This window comes from Oryx dammah, unplaced genomic scaffold (assembly GCF_014754425.2).
Source record: "Oryx dammah isolate SB20612 unplaced genomic scaffold, SCBI_Odam_1.1 HiC_scaffold_29, whole genome shotgun sequence".
Lineage (NCBI taxonomy): Eukaryota > Metazoa > Chordata > Mammalia > Artiodactyla > Bovidae > Oryx > Oryx dammah.
Genome location: NW_024070213.1, coordinates 59,155,431 through 59,183,324, shown reverse-complemented (window position 1 = coordinate 59,183,324; position 27,894 = coordinate 59,155,431). Strand labels below are relative to the sequence as shown.

Here is a 27,894-nt window from a genome sequence, read left to right as displayed (position 1 = left end):
ATGACAGCTACAAACTGGCATTTGTAATTTACCTCTACAAGGATTTAATCATGAGCCACTGCAGCTGCTGACCTTCAGTACCCATGAAAGGACTTCAGGGTGAAGATCAGGAATGAGGCACCCTGTGCTCTGGAAAAAAACTGATAGAACAGGCCTTCAGATAGATATTTTCAAAAGATTTTATGAGCCCATTTTTTTGCATCTCCTTGTATCTAGACAGCACTAAAATCATTATTGGTGACATCTGTTCCTTGTGACTAGCAGCAAGCCTTGCCCAAAATGTGTGCTTGACTGCAGGTATCACCCTTCACTAAAATCACATATAATGATGACCTTCATCCCTACCTCTCTGGAGCTGTTTCTCAGAGCTATCTGAAATACTGTCTGCAGGGTTATTGTCCTCATTTGCCTCAAGTAAAACTTAATTCACAACTCATGTGGATTTTTTTTTGGTTGACAGTGGTATGAAAATGTCAATCTTTTTATCGTACATTTATTCACTCAAAAGTTAAGCATTCAAATTCTGGATATAGTTTAAGCCATTAGATTATTTATCTATCTACCTACCTATCTGTCTATCATTATATCTAGCTATAGTCTGCTTGTCAGCTAACCACTCATTTAGTTAATTGGAAGTATTGCATAATGGGTAACAAGCTACACTTTGGAATCATGAATCTGATTGCAATCATGTCTCCATGGTTTTTAAACTTTGTCTTGAGTGTGAGTTAGTGAAATGATTTCCCTAAGTATTAGTTTTTACAAAAGTAAAGGTCATACATATGTGTACTTTGCCTATTGATGACTAATTTAAATATTGTAAATACAACAATTAGCAGTGTTTCATCATACTAAATTTTCAACAAAAGGTGGACATTATAATAATTAGTAATATTTCAAAAAGCTTGAATGTAGGTGCACATCCTCAAATCACCAAATAAAATATCCATTCTCAAATCATAGTAATATACAGAAGTTCTAATTTTTTAATATTGAAGAGAGGTTTTTTTAGAAAACAATAATAGTATTTGTGGTAGGTAGCAACATGCTGATCTCCTAGTGATAATTAACATTTTGGAAAAAACATAACCTCAAGAGGATTTATCCTGGTATCTTGGAAATCTGCTGGTTTGCAGAGTATACATGATTGTTTTAAAATGAGTATTTTTTAATGCGATGAGTCTCACAATACTTCATATGAGCATGCTTGAAACAATAAGCTTATTTTTAATTAAATGATAAAAACTAGGGATAAATGGTATTTTGTGTGGCTTTTTGAGTGTTATTTCATCTTTTCTACTTTCCCATAGAGACATTATCCCCTTAGGTTTCTTTAAAGAAGCACTCACTCCTTTTAAATAATTTGAACCTGGCAGATATTTCCCAAGTACCAAACTAGCTAGTCACCTCAGCTATGATAATCTTTATGGATGTTGGTATGGTGAGATTGGTTGATCATATATAAATTTTCTAGTAACAGAGAGAAGTTTACTAGAAATCTTTATTATGCAAGATATATATTCAGTTTCATGTGATAGTGAAGAAAATTCCATTACTAATATAGTCACACTTTACTGTCTGGAATTAACATGAGAGTTTATTTAATATTATTTTCCAATAAATATGTTTGACTATATTATGGTTGATGTTTATTTACATAGTCTAGAGGAAAAAAAAGATAACTAACATATTTTACTAATGGTGGTAAGTAGTGTCTTACTTTTCTTTTAATATTTAAGAATAATTATTGCTACCCTGTAAATAACATACAAATAAATAACATTGATTTAAAGCTGATATTAACTCTCTTTGAATAAAGCATTGATTATTTCTCATCTATTTATGAATTTGTAAATGCAAGAATATGAAGCTTGAGATATGCATTTGCACTTACATTTCCAGTACTTCATGATTTACACCAGACACTGTGCTGTGTGGGAATGTGGAGGGAATGATGATTATTCTATTGCTCTAGACAAAGAGAACCTTGGCAACTCTAGATGTCAATCAAACATTACAAGGTTGGGGAATGTTTTGCTTGGAGAATTTATATCACATTTAATACATTTTTGAAAAAACAGAAAAATTAACTCCTTGAGGAGTACTAATTCTGACCCAATACTTTGATATATGACAATTTATCACTGATAATTATGGATTTTCAAATCTGCACTGGTTGCAGAACAAATATCTGCTTCTTGATTTTGAAATTACTCTGATACCAACAATTAACCTACAAGAAAGTTCAATATATTTTTCAGAAAAAAGTAGAAATTAGGGAAAGAGCATGTTAGCAAAATAAACAGGGCCAAATGAAGATCAGATCAAGGAAGGAAGGTTTAGATTCATCTATGGTTCTCTAAGAGCTGTCTTTTCCATTAACAGCCTGTAGCTAATTCATTGGAGTATTAATCTAAGAGGAGAAGAATATGCTATCTTTTCCAATTTGGATTCCTTTTATTTCTTTTTCTGCTCTGATTGCTGTGGCCAAAACTTCCAGAACTATGTTGAATAGTAGTGGTGAAAGTAAAAATAAAATAAAATAAAATCTGAAAAAAAAGAATATGCTAATATACATGAAATGAAAAACAAAAATTTCCTTTGTTTTTAGTTATATAAATAATAAATAAAAGCATATAACTAAATAATGTGGGGTTTTTGAATTCCTATGTGAAGTAACAGGCTAAATCATGTAGAAGGAATGTATTATATATTCAATAAGAAAAAGAAGAAAAGCTTCAGAACAGGCAAAAATATTGATTGGCAAAATAATTGCTGAGAAGGAAGGTAATTTACATTATTTTATTTTAAAATGAAGAAAACATTGTATACTCTACAATGTAGTCTATTTTCCTTTTTTCCAGTGCTTATAGTCTAAGTTTATTTGGAAATAGTCTACCTATTTCACAAATGGTTGACAAAGATTTCTTCAGAGTAAGAGGAAAATGAAGTTCATCATTGGGTATATTTTAGTTGAAAATATGGCTCTAAAATACATAACCAATTAGTCCTCTGATTTCACTAAAATTCTTTTGCTTTTATAAAAAAAATTAGAGTAAAAATATGTAAAAATTAGAGTAAAAATAGAGTAAAACTCTTTATTGAAAGATTTCCTTTTTATGAAAAACATATATGGACTGTAATTTAATATCTGATTAAAAGATAATTTAATGCAAGTGATGTTAGACTCTGAATATGTGTAACTGGGTGGAGATTGTGATGATCTTTTCTGTGTTTTCTCTTTTATTATTTGGTCTCCATTACATGTGGCAAAATGTTGAAGTTCTAAATGCATTGTTAATTTTTTATAAATGTAATTATATCTGCTTTATATTCATTTTCAAGTTTTCCTAGATTCGACTAGTATTTATTTTGCTGGGGTACTACATACTTATGTTCTCTTTTTCTCTTGTCCTTTCTTTACCTTCATCAGTAGTTCCTAGAGAAGTTGCTTTTCTAGGTGACTAATTGGGATTGAATCAAATGTCCCTTTAATATGAAATCTAAAGTATCATAATTTAACTGTAGGTTTTAATTCACTTCACTGGTATACTTTTATTTTGATGAAGTTAATTAAAAATGAATGAATGATTTTTGAAATCTGAACCAAGGATTTATTTAATTTATTTAACAGTGGACAAATTGGAATCAGTTGTAATTGACTGGGAGTTTGTAAATAAGGCTGAAAAAAAACACCTCTTATGGATTTTATAGGTCATTTCCAAAACTGAGTTGACTTCTATAATAATAGTATTTGCAGCAGAGTTTTAGAGCATATCTTCAAACTCAGGCAAATGGGTATGTTTGTGCACATGTATCCTTTAATATATCATATCTTAAAGATAAATCTCTTCCTGTAGTTTCTTATTTTTATACCTTTTATTACAAGAAATTGTTTGAAATCACAGAGGAGAAATGAAGAACCATACAAGACACACAGAGTTTATCCTTCTGGGATTGACAGATGATTCTCAGTTACAGATTCTAATTTTTTTGTTTCTGCTTCTAAATTACACGTTGAGCATGATTGGAAACTTAACCATCATTGCCCTCACTCTGGTGGATCCCCATCTCAAGACCCCAGTGTATTTCTTCCTCCGTAATTTCTCTTTCCTGGAAATTTTATTCACAAGTGCTTGCATCCCCAGATTCCTAATCACCACTGTAAACAGAGAAAAGACGATTTCTTATATTGGTTGCATGTCTCAGTTATTTTTTTACATATTCTTGGGAGTTACAGAATTTTTCCTTCTGGCGGCTATGTCCTATGACCGCTGTGTTGCCATTTGCAAGCCTTTGCATTATACGTCTATCATGAGCAGCGCAATTTGTCATCAGCTGGTACTCAGTTCTTGGGCATCTGGCTTCCTGGTCATTTTCCCTCCACTGATTTTGGGTCTTCACCTGGACTTCTGTGCATCAAATGTCATTGATCATTTCATTTGTGATATTTCTCCTATCCTACAACTTTCTTGCTCAGACACACATTTACTAGAAATGATTGCATTTTTATTAGCTGCGATAATCCTCATGGTCACACTGCTATTGATAATTCTTTCTTACTCTTACATCATCAAGACAATTCTAAAATTCCCTTCAGCTCAACAAAAGAAAAAAGCCTTTTCTACCTGCTCTTCTCACATGATTGTTGTATCCATCACTTATGGTAGTTGTATATTCATCTACATAAAGCCCTCAGCAAATGAAAAGATCACTTTAAGCAAAGGAGTGGCTGTATTAAATACTTCAATTGCCCCTTTGTTGAACCCATTCATTTATACTCTGAGGAACCAGCAAGTAAAACAAGCCTTCAGAGATGTATTTAGAAAGATATTTGCTGCTTCAGACAAGTAATACTGTTTATTGAAAAAATCAACATGAAGCATAAAAGAAACATTGAACAAAAACTCTTTTATTGTTTCTAGTAGAAGAATTGATCTCTAATATTTAATTTATTATATCACTTATGCTTACCTGAGCTTAGAAATTAGAAACCCTTTCCATTCTATATATCTGAAGTTAACTTTCTGTTCTTCAAAATGAAGTATTTCTGTATTAGAAATATAAAATTGCAAAATTTATTTTCTCTAATAGCATGTTAGAATAAAATGAATGGAAGGATTTGGTGGTATTATGGAATATAAGTTTTTGGAGTATTGTATTCCTTAAGTAATTTAAATGAATGTTCCATGATTCATTTAAAAGCCATAGTTTTAAAAATTCTTAAACTGAATTATTAAATACGCTTAAGATGCTCCAAGAGAACTTATTCTTTAAAAGTGTAATGTAGAGTAGTATTTTGTAAAGTGTTTTTTGAATCAATTTTAAAATTTTGTCAGCTTCAGTTCAGTTCAGTTCAGTCGCTCAGTCGTGTTCGACTCTTTGCAACCCCATGAATCGCACAGCCATCTCATCCTCGGTCGTCCCCTTCTCCTCCTGTCCCCAATCCCTCCCAGCATCAGAGTCTTTTCCAATGAATCAACTCTTCACATGAGGTGGCCAAAGTACTGGAGTTTCAGCTTTAGCCTCATTCCTTCCAAAGAAGTCCCAGGACTGATCTCCTTCAGAATGGACTGGTTGGATCTCCTTGCAGTCCAAGGGAATCTCAAGAGTCTTCTCCAACACCACAGCTCAAAAGCATCAATTCTTTGGGGCTCAGCCTTCTTCACAGTCCAACTCTCACATCCATACATGACTACTGGAAAAACCATAGCCTTGACTAGATGAACCTTCGTCGGCAAATAATGTCTCTGCTTTTGAATATGCTATCTAGGTTGGTCATAACTTTTCTTCCAAGGAGTAAGTGTCATTTAATTTCATGGCTGCAGTCACCATCTGCAGTGATTTTGGAGCCCAAAACCTGTAGTTTGCTTTTTAATTTTTCTGGTTTTCTAAGTGATCCTTTATCCAAACTTTAAATTTAACCAGCTTTTGTTCTATTTTTCCTCTTCAGAAACACAATATCACTTTTAAGTCATATTTTCCATCTTCATATTTTATTAAATAACTGTAAGTATATCTTCTCATTTTTCAGAAGACAAGAATCTTGTCATTCTCCTAACTTATACTGGTATTATCCTTTCAGAAACCTTCCCACAAAAGCAAGGGCAAAGGTGATATTTGTCTTAATGGCCTTTGTCCTGACAGCTGAAAGCCACCTGAAAGCCCTACCTCTCCCTGCCTGACTTCTCATGGTTTACTTGGCTGTGTATTGATGGTACTGTAAAGTAAGCCCTGAGAGTTGACTTTTCTTTTCATAGTGCAAGTGCCTGACTTATGCTTTGACAGTCAGGGCATCCACTTCAAAGTAGGCATCAATAAACACATTGCCAGACAGCAGACTAGGTAAAAATCCAGGCCAACATCACCCTCCACCCCTCCTGTCAGGCTCTTTTGTTTTAGAGAGCTTGAAAGTGAAGTGAAAGTGTTAGTCACTCAATCTTGTCCAACTCTTTGTGACCCCACGGACTGTAGCCTGCCAGGCTCCTCTGTCCATAGGATTCTCCATAAAAGAATACAGGAGTGGGTAGCCATTGCCTTCTCCAGGGCATCTTCCCCACCCAGGGATTGAACCTGGGTCTCCTAGGTTGCAGGCAGATTCTTTACTGTTGGAATAACTGATCATTGGGTTCTCTTGTTTTTTCTCTTCCCAGGCTTTAAAATGCCTCACTTGTGTCTTAAGTTCACCATTAAAGAGTGAGCCCTTGAGACTCTGCCTAGTCTCCTCTCTCCCTTTTCCATTTCTCTTCCCAGCACCTCAGTGTGTGGCCACAAATGTGTCATATGCTTTCCAGGATCTGTAAGAAATATATTTTTAAAGTTTTCTGATGGTTATGGCTAAAGGGAGTCTTGTAATCATAAAAGCCACAGGTCCAGTCTTATCTATAGGCTGAGACCTGTGCTAACCATGCCTGTACTCCTACATCCTAAAATTCTCCTGAACTTACTCTTATATAATGAAGCAACACCAAACTTTTCTGTCACCCCTGCCTCCCATTAAAGCACATCCACTTAATTCTATGTCAGGAATTACTTCCACCTGGCTATTGGGAAATCTGAGACAGCCTATTTTAAATGGAAATATTCCATCCAGTGTCTACTACCTGTCAAGCACAGAGCTAGGTTCTGTATTATAAAACTCATTCAACTTATACTAGAATTCTCACTGTAGCTATTTATTAATGTGCTACCCTCTTCTTCCATTGGAGAAGGCAATGACAACCCACTTCAGTACTCTTGCCTGGAAAGTCTCATGGACGGAGGAGCCTGGTAGTCTGCAGTCCATGTGGTCACAAAGAGTCCGACACGACTAAGTGACTTCACTTTCACTTTTCATTTCCATGCATTGGAGAAGGAAATGGCAACCCAATCCAATGTTCTTGCCTGGAGAATTCCAGGGATGGTAGAGCCTGATGGGCTGCCATCTATGGGGTGGTACAGAGTCAGACACGACTGAAGTGACTTAGCAGCTTCTTCCATAAAAAATTGCATTTAACTACATTATTTAACCAGAGAAGGCAATGGCATCCCACTCCAGTACTCTTGCCTGGAAAATCCCATGGATGGAGGAGCCTGGTGGGCTGCAGTCCATGGGGTCGCTAACAGTCGCACACGACTGAGCGACTTCACCTTCACTTTTCATTTTCAAGCATTGGAGAAGGAAATGGCAACCCACTCCAGTGTTCCTGCCTGGAGAATCCAAGGGACGGGGGAGCCTGGTGGGCTGCCGTCTATGGGGTCACACAGAGTCGGACACGGCTGCAGCAACTTAGCAGCAGCACATTATTTAACGTATGTTACTCTGAATAGGATTCATCAAGGAGGTTCACAGTATAGATTCCTTTTCTCAGAGAGACCTAAATGTTTTCAACCAGGTAGTAGGGTGGAGAGGTTAGGTGCCCATGAAAGAATAAAAATTAGACTATTTTGGTATGATGATCAAGGGTTTTATATGCATATTAATGCTTAAGATATACCCAGACAATTAAGGAAGTCTGTTGCCTTACTTGGACATCATTACTTACATCTATCTACACTTGCCTTCCAATCAGGCTGCCCCGATATCACATGCAATCACTTATTTTATATATATATATATATATAATATAGATATACACATTATATATGTATATATTCATATATTATATATCATATATCATATAATATATTAATATATAGTAGTATTTATTATTATTGATAATATATAATGATATAATATGATATATGATATGTAATGTAATATAATATATAAATGTATATGTATATATGTACACTTGCCTTCCAATCAGGCTGCCCCAATATCACATGCAATCACTTATTTTTTATATATATATATATATATGTGTGTATTTATATATATACATTATAATTTCAGATACACATGAAAGAGACAAGGTAGCTTCTTCCCCTGTATTATGAGTTTTATTTTGTTGATATTATCTGTAACAATTATGTATATTCTTCAGCAAGAAGAAAAAACTCTATTTCAGGGAACAATCAGTTCAGTTCAGTTCAGTCTCTCAGTCGTGTCCGACTCTTTGCGACCCCATAAATCGCAGCACGCCAGGCCTCCCTGTCCATCACCGACTCTCGGAGTTCACTCAGACTCACATCCATCAAGTCAGTGATGCCATCCCGCCATCTCATCCTCTGTTGTCCCCTTCTCCTCCTGCCCCCAACCCCTCCCAGCATCAGAGTCTTTTCCAATGAGTCAACTCTTCACATGAGGTGGCCAAAGTACTGGAGTTTCAGCTTTAGCCTCATTCCTTCCAAAGAAGTCCCAGGACTGATCTCCTTCAGAATGGACTGGTTGGATCTCCTTGTAGTCCAAGGGAATCTCAAGAGTCTTCTCCAACACCACAGCTCAAAAGCATCAATTCTTCGGTGCTCAACCTTCTTCACAGTCCAACTCTCACATCCATACGTGACTACTGGAAAAACCATAGCCTTGACTAGACAGACCTCAGTCGGCAAAGTAATGTCTCTGCTTTTGAATATGCTATCTAGGTTGGTCATAACTTTTCTTCCAAGGAGTAAGCGTCTTTTAATTTCCTGGCTGCAATCACCATCTGCAGTGATTTTGGAGCCCACAAAAATAAAGTCTGACAGTGTTTCCACTGTTTCCCCATCTATTTCCCATGAAGTGATGGGACCAGATGCCATGATCTTCATTTTCTAAATGTTGAGCTTTAAGCCAACTTTTTCACTCTCCTCTTTCACTTTCATCAAGAGGCTTTTTAGTTCCTCTTCACTTTCTGCCATAAAGGTGGTGTCAACTGCATATCTGAGGTGATTGATATTTCTCACGGCAATCTGGATTCCAGCTTGTGTTTCTTCCAGTCCAGCATTTCTCATGATGTACTCTACGTATAAGTTAAATAAGCAGGGTGACAATATACAGCCTTGATGTACTCTTTTGCCTATTTGGAACCAGTCTGTTCCATGTCTAGTTGTAACTGTTGCTTCCTGACTTGCATATACATTTCTCAAGAGGCAGGTCAATAACGGGTATTAATTATTTACAATGATAGTTAGGAAAATATGTCCCATCTGAAAACAGTCTCTGGGTTCCTGCTGTTTCTCCATCATTGAGTTAAATAGTATGTCCCTGGAGACATCAATTGGTTATATCTACAATTTTTCACTCCATTGGTTTTAAAATATTTCCTGCAAATGACATGAACCTCTCTGAAAAGAATAAGTCTTCTCTTCCTCTGGACATGTGCCTTATAAAATCCTTTGAGGTACATATTGCAAGGCCAACCTTGCTTTAAATGAATCATCACAGGAAAATGGACATTCATGCAGAGAAACTAATGAAAAACTCTAAAAAGTAAAAAGTGCAGATATGGCTCAACTAAAATGAGGACACTAACAAAGCTAATGGCCAACATCATTTAACGCCACCCTAGCTCTTAAATTCTCAAGATTTTTCTATACATCAATAAGCAATGGAAACTGTTTCCTTTGGTGACTCTTTCACCCTCCAAAGGAGTGGTCTCTTTGCGAGTCTCTCATACCAATCAATAGCTTATACAAGGAGAGTAAAAGAATACTCTTTGTTTTCAAACTGAGATTTTTCCTATCTCTTCAATCCTTTTTTGCTATGTAAGTCCTATTTTGCCTTTGTTAGGTAAGATCAATTTATTCACAGTTTCTCTTTTAAGCAAATAAAACAGCATACTAATAGTCCACAATGCCTTATTCTTTGACTTGTCCTTGACTGTGGTTTCTCTAATAATTTATTTTGTCTTAACTACTTCAAAACTGCAAAAGGCTATAATAAGTAGAATAAGCTGTGAAGTAACTAAAATCTGTCCTCCCTTAAGTCATCTTTTTCTCATACTTCTCCTTCTGAATGCACACCACGCCAAAATTGTTAGTAAAATACTCTCCTCAACCTTGCTTTATCCTCTGCAGTGCCTCATAAACAGCAAAAAGTGTGTCTCTCTGCTGAGTCATCAAATTATTGTCTGTTGAGTAAGTTAAATATTAAGGGCTTCCCAGGTGGCTCCAGTCGTAAAGAACCCATCTGACAGTTTAGAAGATATAAGAGACTAGGGTTCGATCCCTAGGTTGGAAAGATCCCCTGTAGAAGGGCCTGGCAACTGACTGCAGTATTCTTGCCTGGATACTCTCCAAGAACAGAGGAGCCTGGCAGACTACAGTCCATAGGGTTGCCTAGAGTCTGACACAACTGAAGCAACTAAGCATGCACGAAATAGATGCTGAGGAAAAATTAAAATATTTTTGCTTAAATTTTTCATTATAAAATACAATCTAGAATTTAGATTTATAATTTAGAAAATGTTGATATTTTAAGCAGTGTAATAGTCTTTTGGGGTATAATTCCAGGGATTTGAAAGGTGTGTTTCTGTATATTCTTGAATTAAACTGCATAGGTGCCAACTTATCAGTGTAAAAATATAGCCCTGGTTATGACCTGAATTTTACAAAGGACTATTGGATATTTCATACTATGTCTGCTGCGAGTTTCCATATTACAAACTGAAACAAGTTTAAGCACATCATACAAGAAAATAACAACACATATTTCTTACTCTTATCTCTCAAAAGAGAAAGTAGTTCTCCTAGGTCCCTTATGGTACTTATTCATTTGACAATTTTTCCTGGCTTCAGCTGGCAGCTCCCTACTCTGTTTGCCTGTGTGTGATAAGGGAGACGCCCCTCTGCACTGGTCTCATAGGATCTTCACCCTACATTTTCTCTCTGGTCATCTTTGGAGGGTCTTCAATACTGCATCTTCCATTTCCATATCAGATAGAGACTTTCATTAGAGACTCTCTTATTTTAAACTTTGGAAACACTTTCCTTTGGACTGTCATGAGGCAAGGAAGACCAGAAGTAACAAAAGGAATTTCTCTGGGATGTGGAAGAACTATGACAGTTCTAAGCAGGGAGCTGGCTTTCTTAGTCCAACATTAAGGATATTTACAGTCTTCTGCTAAATCTACTGGAGGTTCCTTGGGATCATCTGAATGAATAAAGTAAATAATCCTCAGTAACCTAGGTTCTGACATCACTAATGAACCTTTTGCTTAATGAACTTTGGCAAAGCAAGAAAAGCAGGCGGCAGCAGGGACACTGTCTTTTGAGAGGGTAGATGGAACAATAGCATCAAACAGAGGACAGGTTCCCATTTTACTAATAGAAAAACAAACAAACAGATTTAATCCCTTACTACATTTCCTAAAAATATAAGGTTTTAATAATTAACCTATTTTGCTTTCATTTGGGATTTTCCATAACATTTAATGAACTTTTTGATCAATCTAATCTAATCTAGTTTTATTTATTATTAGGATTTATGTTATTAGAGACTATATTATAGAATTTGACTATTATATAATGTCAAGAACTATTCAAATTTTTGGTCTAGGACATAGAAGAGGTTAAAAGAGTGCATTTGATTAAAATTTATAAAAGTTATGATTTTATATGTAGAACTTCATATAAGAATGAATCATACTGAGAAAGTACTATTATGTAACTACACACGGATTTAGTCCTAGGTATTTTATTATTCTATTTTTATCCCCTTTACTATTCTTTTTTTTTTTTTTTGCTAATGTATATATGTGATATATCTAACCAGTATTTTTGCAATTAGCAAAGGCCATGATCTTAATAAATATATCTTATAACAAGTTATATTTTTGCTCTAAGAGTCTTCAAAAACATGTAACCACATTAGGAATAAATTATAGTTTCTTTGTATGGGTTTGCCAATGGAATTTACCTTACCATAGAGTTGTATTATTGCACAGCTTTAAAAAGAAATTTTTTTTTATGAAATCTATCATGCATGAAAAACAGTGTACAGTCATAGAGGTATCCACTGTACAGGTTAAGAAACAGAACATCCCCTGTACCTTAGAAACCTCCTGTTTGTTCTCTGTAATCAGATCCTTCTCAACTGCTGCCTGTTGAGTTAATTGACCACTTAGTTATTGTTTGCACTCTTCTTCAACCTGCTCTGTGCTAGAAGAGGCTGACCCATGAGGACTAGGCACAAGCTCCTTTTTCCAGTGGACTTGACTTTGTTTAACCATTGAGAGCCCCTTGTAATATCATTGTCAAGTCTTACATCAAGATTATACTGCTTTAATTTTTTGAAATTTGTACATACTCTTTTAGTTATGCCTGGAAAGCTCTGTGAACTGGTATTATTATTATTTTTTGTATGCATTTGCTAAATACTTTGTAGAAACCATTAGATTCTGGATTTTTTTAATGAGTTGTAATAACTATACAAGTATTCAAATTTTATATTTTTTTCTGTACCAGTTATAGTATATTTTATAGAACAATACTATTTACAAACTTATTGGAAAAATTATAATTATCCCACTTTCATGTCTATATTTATGTGCAGTGATGTGCTATTTCTCAATACAATGCTTGGATTTCTCTTTTTTTTTCCTAAACACTCAAAAAAAGATTTAATTATCTCATTATTTTCTTTTGCCTTGCTGTCCTTCATTTTCTGCTTATTTTCTATTTTTTTTGAGGTTTTCACATACATGAAGATGCAGCTTCCATAGAGGGATTGAGACAACAATCATATTGGAGAAGCATATTGAAAAGGCCTTTTTCATTTGTTGAGCAGAGGAGATTCTCAGAATTGATTTGAGGATATAGAAGTAGGAGAGGATTACCAGAATCAAGGTGGACATGAGCGTCAGCACAGCTAAAACAAAACTCAAGAGCTCTAGTGTGCTGGTGTCTGTGCAGGAGAGTTCCAATAAAGGAAAGGAATCACATGTGAAGTGGTAAATGACATTAGAGTCACAGAAATCCAGCTGCAGCCCCAAGGTCAGTGGTGGAAAGATCACTAAGAATCCAGCCAGCTAAGAACCGCCTACAAGCTGGTAGCAGATCTTGTTACTCATGATGGTCATATAATGCAGAGGTTTGCAGATAGTCATGTAACGATCATAGGACATAGATGCCAGGAGAAAAAACTCTTGAACTGAATAGAATCAAGAAAAATAGCTGAGCTACACAAGTGTTGTAGGAGATAGATTTGTCTCCAGTTAGAATGCTCACCAAAAATCCAGGGATACAGAGTAATGAGTAAATGAGATTTCTAAGAAGGAGAAATTCTTGAGGAAAAAATACATGGGAGTCTTCAGATAGGAATCCAGCAGTGTAAGAATGATGATAGTCAGATTTCCACAAACACTCAGCACATACGTGAGAAATGAAGAAAATCACAGCTTGTATTTCTATATTATCAGTCAGACCCAGTAGGATTAAATCTGTCACTGATGATCTGTTTCTTATTTCTGGCTGTTGATTTTTGGCAAATCTTGTGGCATAATCAAGACAGACAACAGTAAATAGGTTAGACAAGCATAAATATTAACATCTTCTTTTTAAAGTAATAATTGTGTCTTCATCAAAATTATGTACATTCTTCATTTCTTCCAGTTTCATTATTCATCTTAGATTTGTGTCTTTTGTTTAGTATAAGTCTTATTACTCTGGATAATGTCCCTTGATTTCTTGCTACATGTTCGCTCTGCTTTCATTTATCATAATTGCTACTTGGGAAATCTAGTGATTGAACATGAGCTTTTCTCATGCTTCACTGTTGAGCTAACATGGAGAGAACCTTACTCTTTTGTTATTTAAGCTTTTTAGGATAAAATGTACTAACTGATGATGGAAATAACTGGTCAACCCAAATCTAATTAATATAGGTCAGTGACATTCTGAATGCTCTCTGAGAAAATAGCCAATCATACACTTACTTGTTCATATATTTCCCATTTCTTCTAAAAATTAGAGTATAAGTCATTCTAATGTTGTATTCAGAACATTTACGTATATTAAAATGATTTATATAAATAACATAAAATATTTTGTAACCAAATACTTATATCATTTTCACATATATTAATGAGGCCTCTGAACCCCTAAATTTCTTTTTGCATTACTTAACATGAAAATTTAAGTTCACGTTTTTACTTATTGGTTCCAGGCATATGTGTAAGTCACTTCAATCGTGTCTGACTCTTCACAGCCCTATGGACTGTAGGCCGCCTGGCTCCTCTATCCATGGGATTATCCAGATAAGAATACTGGAGTGAGTTGCCATGCTCTCCTCCAGGGGATCTTCACAACCCAGGGATCAAACCCACATCTCCTTTGACTCCTGCATTGCAGGTGGATACTTCACTGCTGAGCCACCGGGGAAGCCCTCATGGTTTCATAATGCCTAATAATTCCTTTTGAAAATCTGCCAAATAATGGTATCAAGCAACATGTTCACAAAGTATGCTAATGATCTCTAAGAATGATTCACAAGTGAATTTAGATGAGAAATGCAAAATACTTTACAGGTATCTAAACCTATTGTGGACACCAACACCAAGAGTATCCACACGTCCTTCTAAAGTATAAGTGTAATTTAAGGAAAGCAACCTATGCTGCACATATTTCTACTAATTGCCATTGAAAGTGCTAAAATCTAGAAATCATCATTTAAACTTCTCAACTATTTAGATTGTTGATTTTAACTTTAATATTAATATGCATATATATTTATGTGTATTCTTATGTATTCATATATATATGAGAGATACAGGCATCAGAAAATCAATGCTATATAACATATAAAAGATGAAAACATATGAAAATAAATTGTGAATACTTACATAAAATTGATCATAAATCACCATTTAAGGTTCTCAACTATTTAGATTATTAATATGCCATTACATTAATATGTATGTATATTTATGTGTATACATATATATTCATGTGTATGAGAGACAGGCAGCAATCAATGTTATATAAGATATAAAAGCTGAGCATCCTATGAAAATAAGTTGAGAATATTTATTGTCAAATGCTTGATGGTTAGAGTTAATTATTTAAAGTGATATATTTGATTCTCTTAAATCAGAAGTGATCAATCATAGATATATTTCCTTCCCTCCAACAGAGCTATAAGTCCCTCATAAATACCTTTTTATCCCATCTCCAAATACCTAATGAGATATTTTCTACATATCTTTTCCCAACATTGTCCAAAAACCTGGAATCTTGAAATATTTTACCTGTCATATTGACATAAATCTCCAAATGAAAGTTTACTGCTATTAATGCTACAAATTTGAGAATATTTCTTTAATAGGCTTCTCTGATATTTTGAGGTAGGTGGGCGTATCCATTTATTTTCCTTTGAAAAGGAGTCAACTTAGCACCTTTAATGTGCTTTGCTACATATAACTTCATAAATATTCCTTGAGACAAATTTTTAATGACTTTTGGAGTAAATAGTAATAGGGCACTAATGAATAATGTACAAGATCTGCTTTGGCAATCACGTTTTAATTGGTTGATCATGGGACCTATGGCGCAGGGGAAGTTTGAGGAAATCACGCAGCTGGATGTTAGCCAATATTTGAGAAGAACTGAGGCTAAGCAAACTAACATGCTCTGATTTTTATTTTCATATGATCTAAGCATGATTCTTAAATGGTGTGCAGAAATCTGTTTAATGTGTAAAATAAGGTACAGAATGATTAAAGAAAAACACCAGGTTCCATGGGCTGTGAAACGTGATTAAAATTACGAGGACTTTTTAAGATAGAGCATTGTAGCAAATATTTCTTTAGAATGAATTTGCCTTTCAATACTTGAGCAAAGTCACTAAAATTAGAAGCACATCAGATTTCACTTTTACATTTACTTATTCCTTCCGACTTCTGAGTATGAAATCCAAGACACATTTATATAAAGAATATATATGTAATGTATATCAAAACTATTCTTTATGGGCTCACAAAGAGTTGGACAGTATTGAGTGACTAAGCACACACATACATAGCTATTCTTTCTAGGTGAGCACATTAAGTGGAATTTATCCCACTGTGACCAAATTCAGTGTTATCACACACACACAGTGAGCTATCTGGAGAATGGCTACCTGATGTCAACAGTTGAAATAATATCTGGGCTGTGGGATTTGGGATCATTTTAATTGTGTGGTTTTGTGTGCTTTTTTTCCATCAATATAGAACTATCAATCCCCCCCAAAAAAGAAATATGCATTAGTGTAGTATCTTCTTAATGAACATATTATATAAGTAAAATCTATTCAATAACTTTTTTACAATCAATAATAACATTTTAGTACTAGAAGTCTAATCAATAAGTTATTAAAATACATCACAATGACAATGTCAAATATAACATGAATAAAAACATCACAGTGTGTATCTTTCCACTTCAAAGAACTTGTTTTGCCTTCATGTGATCTTACTTTTAAGAAAATCTACTTGAAGTGTATATTTATTTTGAAATATTTACCTTCACTGGTAAGTCTTCTTAACAAATTATAATACACATTGTTGATACATCTTTAAACACATTCTAATTTTGGAAATTTGCCCTTGGCACTTAGTAATATATTATTAGTTCCCTTGTCACAAAGTATTATTTAAGCATTCAAAGTGAGCATATGCATTTATAATAGTTACATAGTTGAATACCATTTTGATGTTCAGTTGCTCAGTTTTGTTGGTCTATGTGACCCCAGTGACTGCAGCATGCCAGGTTTCCTTGTCCTTCACCATCTCCTGGAGCTTTGCTCAAACTCCATAATCAACCAAATTATTACTTTGGGGTATTATGAATGATCAAAAATTTCTAAAATTAAATCATATATTAGAATAAGTCACACACATACATTTTTATATAATTGTTCTATTTCATTTTGAATGTAGATTCTACAAATGATCCTCCTTAAAATTTTCATACATATTCCTATACAACTGTTTGTATTTATCTCATATGTTTATAAGAATGGCTATTTTACCATAAGCTCAGTGCTACAGGATAGTTTAAACTAATATCAATGCTGTAAAGAAAAAAATGTCTGGGTGTTTGTTTCTGAATGGATATTCTATTTTGGTAATATGTTATTGATTTCATAATTTTAATTAAGGTCGTTTACCCTTCAGTGTGATGCTTACCCAAGTCATGTCTTCATGATGAAATTTGAATATGAGATATATGGCCCCATGTACTTGGTAGAAGTGGCTTATTCATACTGATAGGGCTCATTATTGTAAAATAGAATTTTATGGTAATATGACAATCTGAAAAAATGGTAAAAAGAGGTACACAAAAAAGAGAAATATCACAAACATTCAGTTCTAAGGGGTAAACTGAGAAATAAAGCGCTAAATAAGGGAAGAGAGAAGAAATAAATGTAGTTCTTCAATAAAAATCAAGACATTGAGAAGTTGGATAAATTTGTGCCCATCACTGATTAGTCAGAGCTGGTTTTAGGGGAAGAGGAACCTCATTATATACCTGCTTGTCTGGTTTAAAGCAAACCATAGCAGCAAAAAAAAAAAAAGCAATGATATTCATTTTCTATACCAATCTGTTTTCTAAAGTACTATTTCATTAGTATATACTTGCTAAGAATGTGTCTACCTCTACATGAAAATTTAAGCACTGAAAACTTTAAAAAAAAATTAATTTATTTTTATTTATTTTTGACTGTGCTGGGTCTTTGTTGCTGAGTGTGGTCTTTTCTCTAATTGGGACAAGCAGGGAATACTCTGTTGCAGTGTCCCGGCTTCTTACTGCAGTGTTTTCTCTTGTTGCAGAGCATGGGCCTTAGGCATGGGAGTTTCAGTAGTTACTGCCCCCGGGCCCAGTAGTTGTGGCCCAGGGGCTTAGTGGCCCCAGGGCAAGTGGGATCTTCCTGAACCAGGGATCAAACCTGTGTCTTCTGCATTGGCAGGTGGATTTTTAAACAATGGAACACCAGGGAAGTCCCTGAAACCTTTTTAAAGGCGATTCTTTCACAGTGGGTTTTACTACATGATCTTTTGACTCTGGTTAGTAAGATTGCAAGTCTGATGAAGCATGACACTTGGACAAGGCAAAGGGCCAGTTCTTTCCTTTCATAAATCTATCTGGTCTATGCTATCCTTTTAAGGTGGCTCAGACAGTAAAGCATCTGTCTACAATGTGGGAGACCTGGGTTCGATCCCTGGGTCAGGAAGTACCCTGGAGAAGGAAATGGCAACCTACTCCAGTACTCTTGCCTAGAAAATCCCATGGACGGAGGAGCCTGGTGTCCATGGGTTCACAAAGAGTCGAACACGACTGAGCAACTTCACAACATTCCTTTTAAGAGTATCTGTAAGTGGCTATTACCTTAGGAAGTGCTTCTATCTCTGGAAGTAGACATGTTTTCCATACAACCAAACTGGCAAAATGAAGTTGGATGAAATAAAATCGAGTGGTTACTCCAAAACTACTTCTCATTGTCAAGCAGGATTTTCTGCCATCTCTACCTACATCTCAATTGACAATGTGATCCAGACTATGTGACTGAAATTAATCACTATAACCATAATAATAATAAATGTTAACATTATTGCACCATTACTCAATTACTAGCAGTTTTAGATGCTTCAACTATATGTAACATAACAAATCTATGATTAAACAGAATTATTGACTTTCCTTTGCATGTGAAAATTTTGCAACCAAGAGAACTCAAGCTACAAATGGCAAAACTAGAGACAAATCTAGACAACTTAATTCTAGCATATATATATATATATATACATATATATATATATATTTAAGCAGCATCCTATGGCTATGAAACATAGTTCATGGTCAGGGATCAAAGAGATGATTCTTTAATTGACATCTACTCAGAGGGGTATCAATAAGCTTCTTCCAACTGATACTTCTATTGAACTGAGTGGCAGGGAGTCTTGCTTTTTATCATGAAGTGAAAAGGATGAACTGAAGTCTACAAGGAACTGTACTATCTATTATGTGATGAAGAACAATTTATTCTGGAAGAAGGAAACAAAATTAAACCAAATGAAGATAGATTAAAATCTTTAACAGAGAAAAAGGGAAGCATTTGAGAGAAAGTATGAGTAATAAATAGTCATGGGATAAGCGAATCTATCTTTCCATCTCCTAAGTTAAGCAGAATTTTCCCGGGATCCTACAAATCTTCCTGAGTATTTTGTTCTATGTCTTATTTCCCCCTTAACTTGATTTTACTTTTAATGTTTATTTGGCAAGCAATATAATCTCACATAATATATTGGTCAAATCTTATCAAGGTTTATTAGAGATACCAATAGAGAAAAAATACTATTAGCTAGTATTTGTATGTGTGAAGTAAAATTCTCATAATGGAAAATATTTCCAAGCCAACTACTGCCATCTCTGTATATAACTACCTTCTAAAAATCTGTTTACATGGTATTGCAATTTCTTTAAGTATTAGCTCTATAAAAGTTCTGTATTCAAGAAATTTTTATTAAATAAATAGTTTCTGCATTATTTTTCTTATCTAAATTCTCATACAATGAATTGCTAAAAACAAACATAAGTGTAGAAGAGTATTTTTCCATTACTAATCTGTTGTCCTGATGACAAATACATAGAATATTTTAAAATTTTTATGTAGAATGTAAGTAAATTGTAAGTTAAATTTCATGCTCAAATTATTATTTTTCCATATTGCCTAACTCCTATTTACTTATTTATTTCTACGCCTTTATGACTGAGTTTCCTCTATTTCACTTGATGAAAACCATTAAAAGTATAGTATGTGTAAATATATAGAGAGAGACATATATATGATTGTATACACATAGAACACATGTATACATATTTGCATGCTTCTAGAGACATGAGTATGTACTTTTGAATTTAGACATATATGAATTAATAGTAATTTTATTCTGCTCAAGTATTTTAGGTGATGTTTAATGTCATGCATATTATTTGAAATTAATAAATGGAGCTTCTCATGTAGCACTAACGATAAGAAGCTTGCCTGCCAATGCAGGAGTTTTAAGAGATGTGGGTTCAAACCCTGGGTTATGAAGATCTCCTGGAGGATGGCATGACAACCCTCTCCAGTATTCTTTCTGGAAGAGAATCACCTGGACAGAGAAGCCTGGCGGGCTACAGTTTGCTGGGACGCAAAGAGTCGGATGTGAATGAAGCGACTTCGCACTCACACACATGTTAATATGTGAAGGGCCTTTAGTTCTAAATTTAAGCTTATAATATGAAATTGCATAAGAACATTCCAAAATGATGCTGTGCTCAAGTTTATATAAGGAAGATTTACAATAAGAATATTAAATTCAAAATAGCCTAAACAATACTGTTTCTGTAAAGAAATAGAATAAGGTAGAATATATGTTAGAAAAGATATTATTCATTGGTTCTATAGTTAAAATTGTATTTGTTTTAGTTAAAATTTAAGTCAGGTCAGTGTTTTGAGAACAGCATCTTTCTTACAACATCCTTCACTGCTTGTTTTACTTGCTGATTCCGTAAGGTATAAATAAACGGATTGAGCATAGGAGCCACAGAGGTATTGAGCATAGCTACTCCCTTTGTCAAAGCAACCCCTTCCTTTGCTGAGGTTTTCACATACATGAAGATGCAACTTCCATAAGAGATTGAGACAACAATCATATGGGAGGAGCAGGTTGAAAAGGCCTTTTTTCTTTGTTGAGCACAAGGGATTCTCAGAATTGTCCTGAGGATGTAGCAGTAGGAGAGGATTACTAACATCAAGGTAGACATGAGCGTCAGCACAGCTGAAACAAAGCTCATGAGTTCTAATGTGCTGGTGTCTGTGCAGGAGATTTGCAATAAAGGAGCAGAATCACAGGTGAAGTGGTCAATGATATTGGAGTCACAGAAATCCAGCTGCAGCCCTATGGTCAGTGGAGGAAAGATCACCAAGAATCCAGCCAGCCAGGAGCCGCCTACAAGCTGGTAGCAGATCTTGTTACTCATGATGGTTGTATAATGCAGAGGTTTGCAGATAGCCACATAACGATCGTAGGACATAGATGCCAGGAGAAAAAACTCTGTTGAACCAAGAAGGATAAAGAAAAAGAGCTGAGCTGCACAAGCATTATAGGAAATAGATTTGTCTCCAGTTAGAATGCTCATCAAAAATCTAGGATTACAGACAGAAGTAAATGAGATTTCTAAGAAGGAGAAATTCCTGAGGAAAAAATACATGGGCGTCTTCAGATGGGAATCCAGCAGTGTAAGAATGATGATAGTCAGATTTCCACAAATACTCAGCACATATGTGAGAAATAAAAATAAAAAAATCACAGCTTGTATTTTGGGATCATCAGTCAGACCTAGAAGGATGAACTCTGTCACTGATGTTCTGTTTCTCATTTCTGGTGGCTGATTTTTGACAAACCTTACTGGCAGATACAAGACAGTAATAAATTGATTAGATAAGCATAATGTCTGCACCTGTTTTTCAAGTAATAATTTTATTTTCACAAAAAGTTTCTGGACTTTTATATTCACTTTCCCAATTTTATTATACATCTTAGGAGTGTTTCTTTTGTTTAATATTAGTCTCATCTGTAGGATGTGATGTCCTCTGATCCTTACCTCACGTCTATTGTGTCTTCATTTATTACTCTTGTTACTTGGAAAATTTAGTGATTGAACATGAACTCTTCTCATGCTTCATTGTTAAGCTAAAATACAGAGGAAATTATGTTCTCAAGTTGTCTTTTTCAGGCATTAAAACTCTGACTGATAATGGAAATCAGTGATCAGCCTAAACTTAATTAATATTTCATAGGGAAAATTCTAAATGTTCTTTTGTAGAAGTAGTGAATACTACCTCTGTTATTTATTACCCTTTTTAAAAAATACAGATACCAAGTCATTGTAATGCACTATAGACTTTTATTTATATTAAACTATGGTTTATATAATATTATCCATATTTTAAAACCCAGTAGTCCATTCAATTTCCAGAAGTTAGAATCTCTTAACTCTTAACTTTATTCTTGATTTCTTAAAAATATGACTTTTCATGATATGCAATTAATGTAGTGGTTTTTAATAGATTGTTTAAAAACTTCTAATAAAATAAGTTTTACAGATTGAGTTAATAGCTTAAACAATATATTTACAAATATGTTAATGAAGAACAGAAATATTCAGATAAAATTAAAATATGAAATATGCAAATACTTTATATATGTCATTTAGAACTGTCTTGGACATCCAGGCCAAGAATATGTATCAAGTTTTTGTAAAATATGATTATACCAAAATTAAGGAAAATGTGGTGTGTTCTACACATTTCTGTTAATGATAGAAATCACCGTTTCAAATCTCTTTACATTTCAGTTTATTGGTTTAACTATTGAATATATATGTAAGATAATATACTGTAATATTATTATATACACTGTATGTAATTATATGTATCAGAGAAGAAGAGACTCACAACAGAGGGTCATGAATCAATGCTTTGTAATAAATAGAAGCATCAGATTAAAATAAACAGAATACTTACGTATGGTCAAAAGACTGATGATTTGTGTGACATGTTGAGTACAAACTAATGTGCTCAATTAAGATAAATCAAAAGAAAAGTAGTAGTTTATGCTTCATGGAGAAATAACTATTCTCCCTGTCTTTCCATAAATCTCTCTATTCTTCCATAAAACCCTTCAAGTTTCAGGGGCTAAATAGCTAATGGAACAGTTTTCTCATATTATTCTTCACCATTTGTCCCAAATATGGAATCCTGAACATATCCCACCAGCTATCTTAGCAGCAACATTTTCATGTGAAAGCTAAAAAGGAAAAACATTTGAGAAATCTTTTGTAATAAGCTCTTCTGACATTTCACAGAAGGCCATTTCCATTTATTTTTCTTAGGAAAAAAGAAAACCTAGAAAATTTAAAGTGTTTTGTTACAGAAATTTTTTTTTTTTTTTGGCTTCAGAAATATTCTTTGAGATAATTCCTTAATGACTTCTGGGAAAATAATAATAGGGCACTGATGAATCATGCACCAGATTAGCTTTTGTGAGTATCTTTTAATTGATATTATGGGACCTGTGTCCCAGGAGAAAGTTGAGAAAATTATCCAGCAGGGTGATGGTCAAGTATTTGGTGAGGTGGGAAGTGTAGTGAAAATAAACCAATATTTCCTGATCATATTCTTATGATGGATATATCCTTCACACCATATCACACCATATGGTATATATTTAAAATATGAAAGCAAAACAGACAGAAGACTATTAATGAAAAAAAACATGGTCTCATCGTGTATAAAATAACTTTAAAATTATTAAATCTTTTGAGTTGCATCATTTCAGCTATATTTCCTTAAGAAGTACTTCTACTTTCATCAATTGAGCTAAATAACTAGTATACACCAAAATTAGAAACAACTGAAATTTCACCTTTATGTTTCTGTATTATTTCCAATGTATTGGCATAGAATCTAAGATACACTTTAATGTGTACCAAAACTGCTCTTACTAATGAGCAAATGAGGCACAGTTTATTCCACAGTGAGTAAATACAATGCAGAAAAAGATAACTTCTTAAAAATGGCATCTTGTTGTTGAATATATCATATGTGAAAACTAAGATACTTAAATTACTTTTGTGTACACAATAATGATACTTCAAAGCAGAGTCTTAATTAATAGTTGAATTATTAGATATTTTATCACTACTGTAAGTATAAATATAATTATAAAAACACAAAATGATGTTTTTCCATTTTAAAGAATTTGTCTTTATGTGTTATATACATTACTTCAAGCACTTGATAATTAATAGGAAATTTTCATTTTAGCCAATAGTTAACCATTGGCTATGGGCTTCCCTGGTTGCTCAGTGGTAAAGAATATGCTTGCCAATGTAGGAAGCATGGGTTCAGTCCCTAGGTTGGCTTCAAACCCTGAGTCAGGTTTTCCACATTCAATTTTTTTTAATTTCAATTTTTAATTAAATTTAATTTCAACATTTCCATTCCTTCGAATTAAATGGTGTGAGATACTTACAATGATTGAAAACAGTAAAGGTGTGTGATTTATCTTTGAATTTACCTTATCTAAGTACCAATAATTGTGTTCTCTGATCCTTATATATGTATGTTAAATAGGTATGTAAGCATCTTGCACTGATTTTCAGTAATTTCATGGACTAAGCTTTTTATGTTTACTTACTTCTGACTATTTAATGTTAAAAAATTTTCTGATGTTATGATATGGCCAAACAAAGGTCACTGCATGTGCTATAAAAGCAGTTATCCCTAATATTTAGCAATAATGATATCATTAATAATTAATTTTTAATAATTAGTCATAATTTCTGTTGACATCACTCACTGGAAGAAATCAACCACCAAACAGCTGCAGTCTCTCACAATTCCAGTTTATTGCCTATCAAGAAACAGTAGAGGATAATTTTTTTTCAACTATTTTTAACAAAACTTATGTATATTTATTTAATTATTTATTTTTAATTTTTATTTTATATTGGAGTATAATTGATTAACAATGTTCTGTTAGTTTCAGGTGTACATCACAGTGATTCAATTATACATATACATGAATCTATTCTTTTTCAATTTATTTCCCCTTTTAGGTTACTACAGAATAGTGAGCAGAGTTCACTGTGGTACACAGTAGGTCTTTGGTGTTATCTCCTTTAAATATGGCAGTGTGTACATGTCTATCTCAAACACTATCAGTAATCCGTTTTTTCCCCTTTACATATTTTGAATAGCTGACTTAATAGGAAAGGAAATAAGAGTAGGAAGGAGACAGAGTCCTTTGGTAGAAATAATCATAAATCATGGTTTTCGAAGCCTTGAATTTAGGTTCCATTCATTAACTGTGGGTTATTGTGAATTTTATTTTGAACCATTTATTCCTCATGTAGGATTTGAATAGCTATCTAGAGCTTTCTACTTGTCTTTTGAAATTAAAGACCAATGTTAAAATCACACCTCAGAGTCTCCCTATGTTTGCCAACTGTGGAATAAATGATACATAGAGCTGGGAACATTATAGGGGGAAAAAAGTAACAAATACAGAGAAATACTTTTGGAAGTAAAAAAGTGAAATATAAAAGGAGCTATAAAATAACTGTGAAATCTTTGACCACCCTATTTCATTTGAGTTGTGTGCTCCTTTCCTTACAGTATATCAGTTTTGTTCATATTATTTTCACTTACTAAAATACAAAATAATTTAATTTTCAATTATGTTGACTGTTTGAAGTCTGTTCCTGCAGTAGAAATAAACTCTGCAATATCAAGAGGTTTTGTGTGCCTTGTTCCCTTCTGTATATTAACCATCTGAATCAATGGTTTGTGTTTATGTGTTGTTTATTTGCGGTTTCAGCTACAGATTTCATAATGATTAACCCACTCCAGTGTTCTTGCCTGGAGAATCCCAGGGATGGCAGAGCCTGGTGGGCTGCTGTCTGTGGGGTCACACAGAGTCAGACACGACTGAAGCAACTTAGAAGCAGCAGCAGCAGTGCTTGATTGATAATAACATTGTTTTGGTGAAAGCAAGTCCTGGACTTGTTTGACCTACTGGTTCCTTAAGGTGTATATAAAAAGGGATTCAGCATGGGAGCAACAGAGATATCAAGTACTGCTACCCCCCCCCCCAACTTTTTTTAAAAAAATAAATTTATTTATTTTAATTGAAGGTTAATTACTCAAAGCCACATCTTCTTTGGCAGATGTCTTGACATACACGAAAATACAATTCCTGCGAGAAATGGAAACCACAATCAAATGAACAAGTAGAGAAGGCCTTTTTCCTTTGCCTGGCAGAAGGGGTCTTCAGAATTGTTCTAAGGATGTGTAAAAGAGAATCACCAAGGCTAAAGTTACCATGAGTGTGAATGCTGCTAAGAAAAATGCCGTAAGTTCTAGAAACTTTGTGTCTGTGTAAGCAATCAGTAGCATAGCAGAAGTCACAAGTGAAGTGATCAATGATGTTGGAATCACAGAAACCCAGCTGGAAGCCCATAATCAGGGTGGGGTGGGGGAGGGAAGATAATTAGGAAATGAGCCAGCCAGGAGCTGATTACAAGCTGGTTGCAGACTTTGTTACTCATGCTGGTTGTGTAATGTATAGGTATGCTGATAGCCACATAATGATCATAGGACATCACCGCCAGAAGGAAAAACTCTGGAGGGCAGAATTAAAAAAAAAAAACAAAAACACCTGTGTCATGCAAGCATTATAGGAAATGATTATGTCTCCTGTAGCAGGGCTGCTCAGAAACCTAGGAATACAGACTGTGGTGAATGAAATTTCTAAGTGAAATTCCTGAGGAAGAAATACTTAGGTGTCTTCAAATAGACACTGAATAGTTTTAACATGATGATGTTCATGTTTCCACTTATACTCAGTAAGTAGGTGAACAACATAAAGAAGAATATTACAACTTGTACTTCTGGGCCATCTTTAAGTCCCAGAAGAATGAATTCTCTGATTAATGCTTTATTTGGCATGACTAAACTCTGAATCCTGCAGGTCTGGAGGTAAAAATAAGAGTGGATATCAACTCCTTATATGATTTCAAGTACATTTATAGTTCTCTTATTCTGTGCAAAGAACAATAAAACATGCATTAATAGGAAGTGACAAAATGTTATCCATCAGAATAATGCAAATTCATATTAGAATTTGTCTAGTAGGGAAAAAAATTAATCTGTGTTTAAAAACCTTAAAGCCAGAAAGAAAAACACCAATACAGTATACTAACACATATATATGAAATTTAGAAAGATGGTAATGATAACCCTGTATGCGAGACAGTAAAAGAGACACAGATGTATAGAACAGACTTTTGGACTCTGTGGGAGGGAGAAGGTGGGATGATTTGGGAGAATGGGATTAAAACATGTATACTATCATGTAAGAAATGAATCACCAGTCTAGGTTCAATACAGGATACAGGAGGCTTGGGGCTGGTGCACTGGGATGACCCAGAGAGATGATATGGGGAAAGAGGTGGGAGAGGGGTTCAGGACTGGGAACTCATGTACACCCATGGTGGATTCATGTCAATGTATGGCAAAACCAATACAGTATTGTAAAGTAAAAAAACAAAACAAGCAAACAAAAAAGCTTAATCTCAGCTTTTGATAATTCCCTGCTGTATATTTTTAATTACTTATTAAAACACAGAAAGTTGTTTTCCACAGTCATAACAATGAGTAAAAATGATAAATACTTAGCGTACTTCACTGGCAAGTAGGTCATTGGGAAGATTAAACAAGTTACTAAGTATATAGTATTTCTGAAAATGTAATGTGCATAACATTCTACATGCTAATTTTTCTATTCAAAAATTTATTTTTGATTTGGAATGAATTCTTTTTCTAAATAAGTTGTGATTTAGTCATAGTAAAAAGTTAAAGAGAAAATATTGTATTTATGAGCAATTCATTGAAATCAATTCTATTCTGCCTTTATGCAAAATTAACTCTATCACTCTTCTTTAACTAAAGGTGATGTGAGCACA

General features: G+C 34.1%; 2 protein-coding genes and 2 pseudogenes across 2 annotated transcripts; 1 reads left to right on the top strand and 3 right to left on the bottom strand.

Moving 5' to 3' along the window:
• The first annotated feature begins 3,915 nt into the window (after nucleotides 1-3,915).
• On the top strand, nucleotides 3,916-4,854 carry LOC120857374 (olfactory receptor 6C70-like). Its single transcript, XM_040232819.1, has one exon. The coding sequence runs from the start codon at nucleotides 3,916-3,918 to the stop codon at nucleotides 4,852-4,854; it is 939 nt and encodes a 312-aa protein (XP_040088753.1).
• A 7,613-nt stretch (nucleotides 4,855-12,467) lies between these two features.
• LOC120858039 lies at nucleotides 12,468-14,323 on the bottom strand (annotated as a pseudogene).
• A 6,485-nt stretch (nucleotides 14,324-20,808) lies between these two features.
• LOC120857373 (olfactory receptor 6C76) lies at nucleotides 20,809-21,744 on the bottom strand. The gene has a single exon (XM_040232818.1). The coding sequence runs from the start codon at nucleotides 21,742-21,744 to the stop codon at nucleotides 20,809-20,811; it is 936 nt and encodes a 311-aa protein (XP_040088752.1).
• Nucleotides 21,745-25,953: 4,209 nt separating this feature from the next.
• Nucleotides 25,954-26,532, bottom strand: LOC120858038 (annotated as a pseudogene).
• Between the last annotated feature and the right edge of the window lie 1,362 nt (nucleotides 26,533-27,894).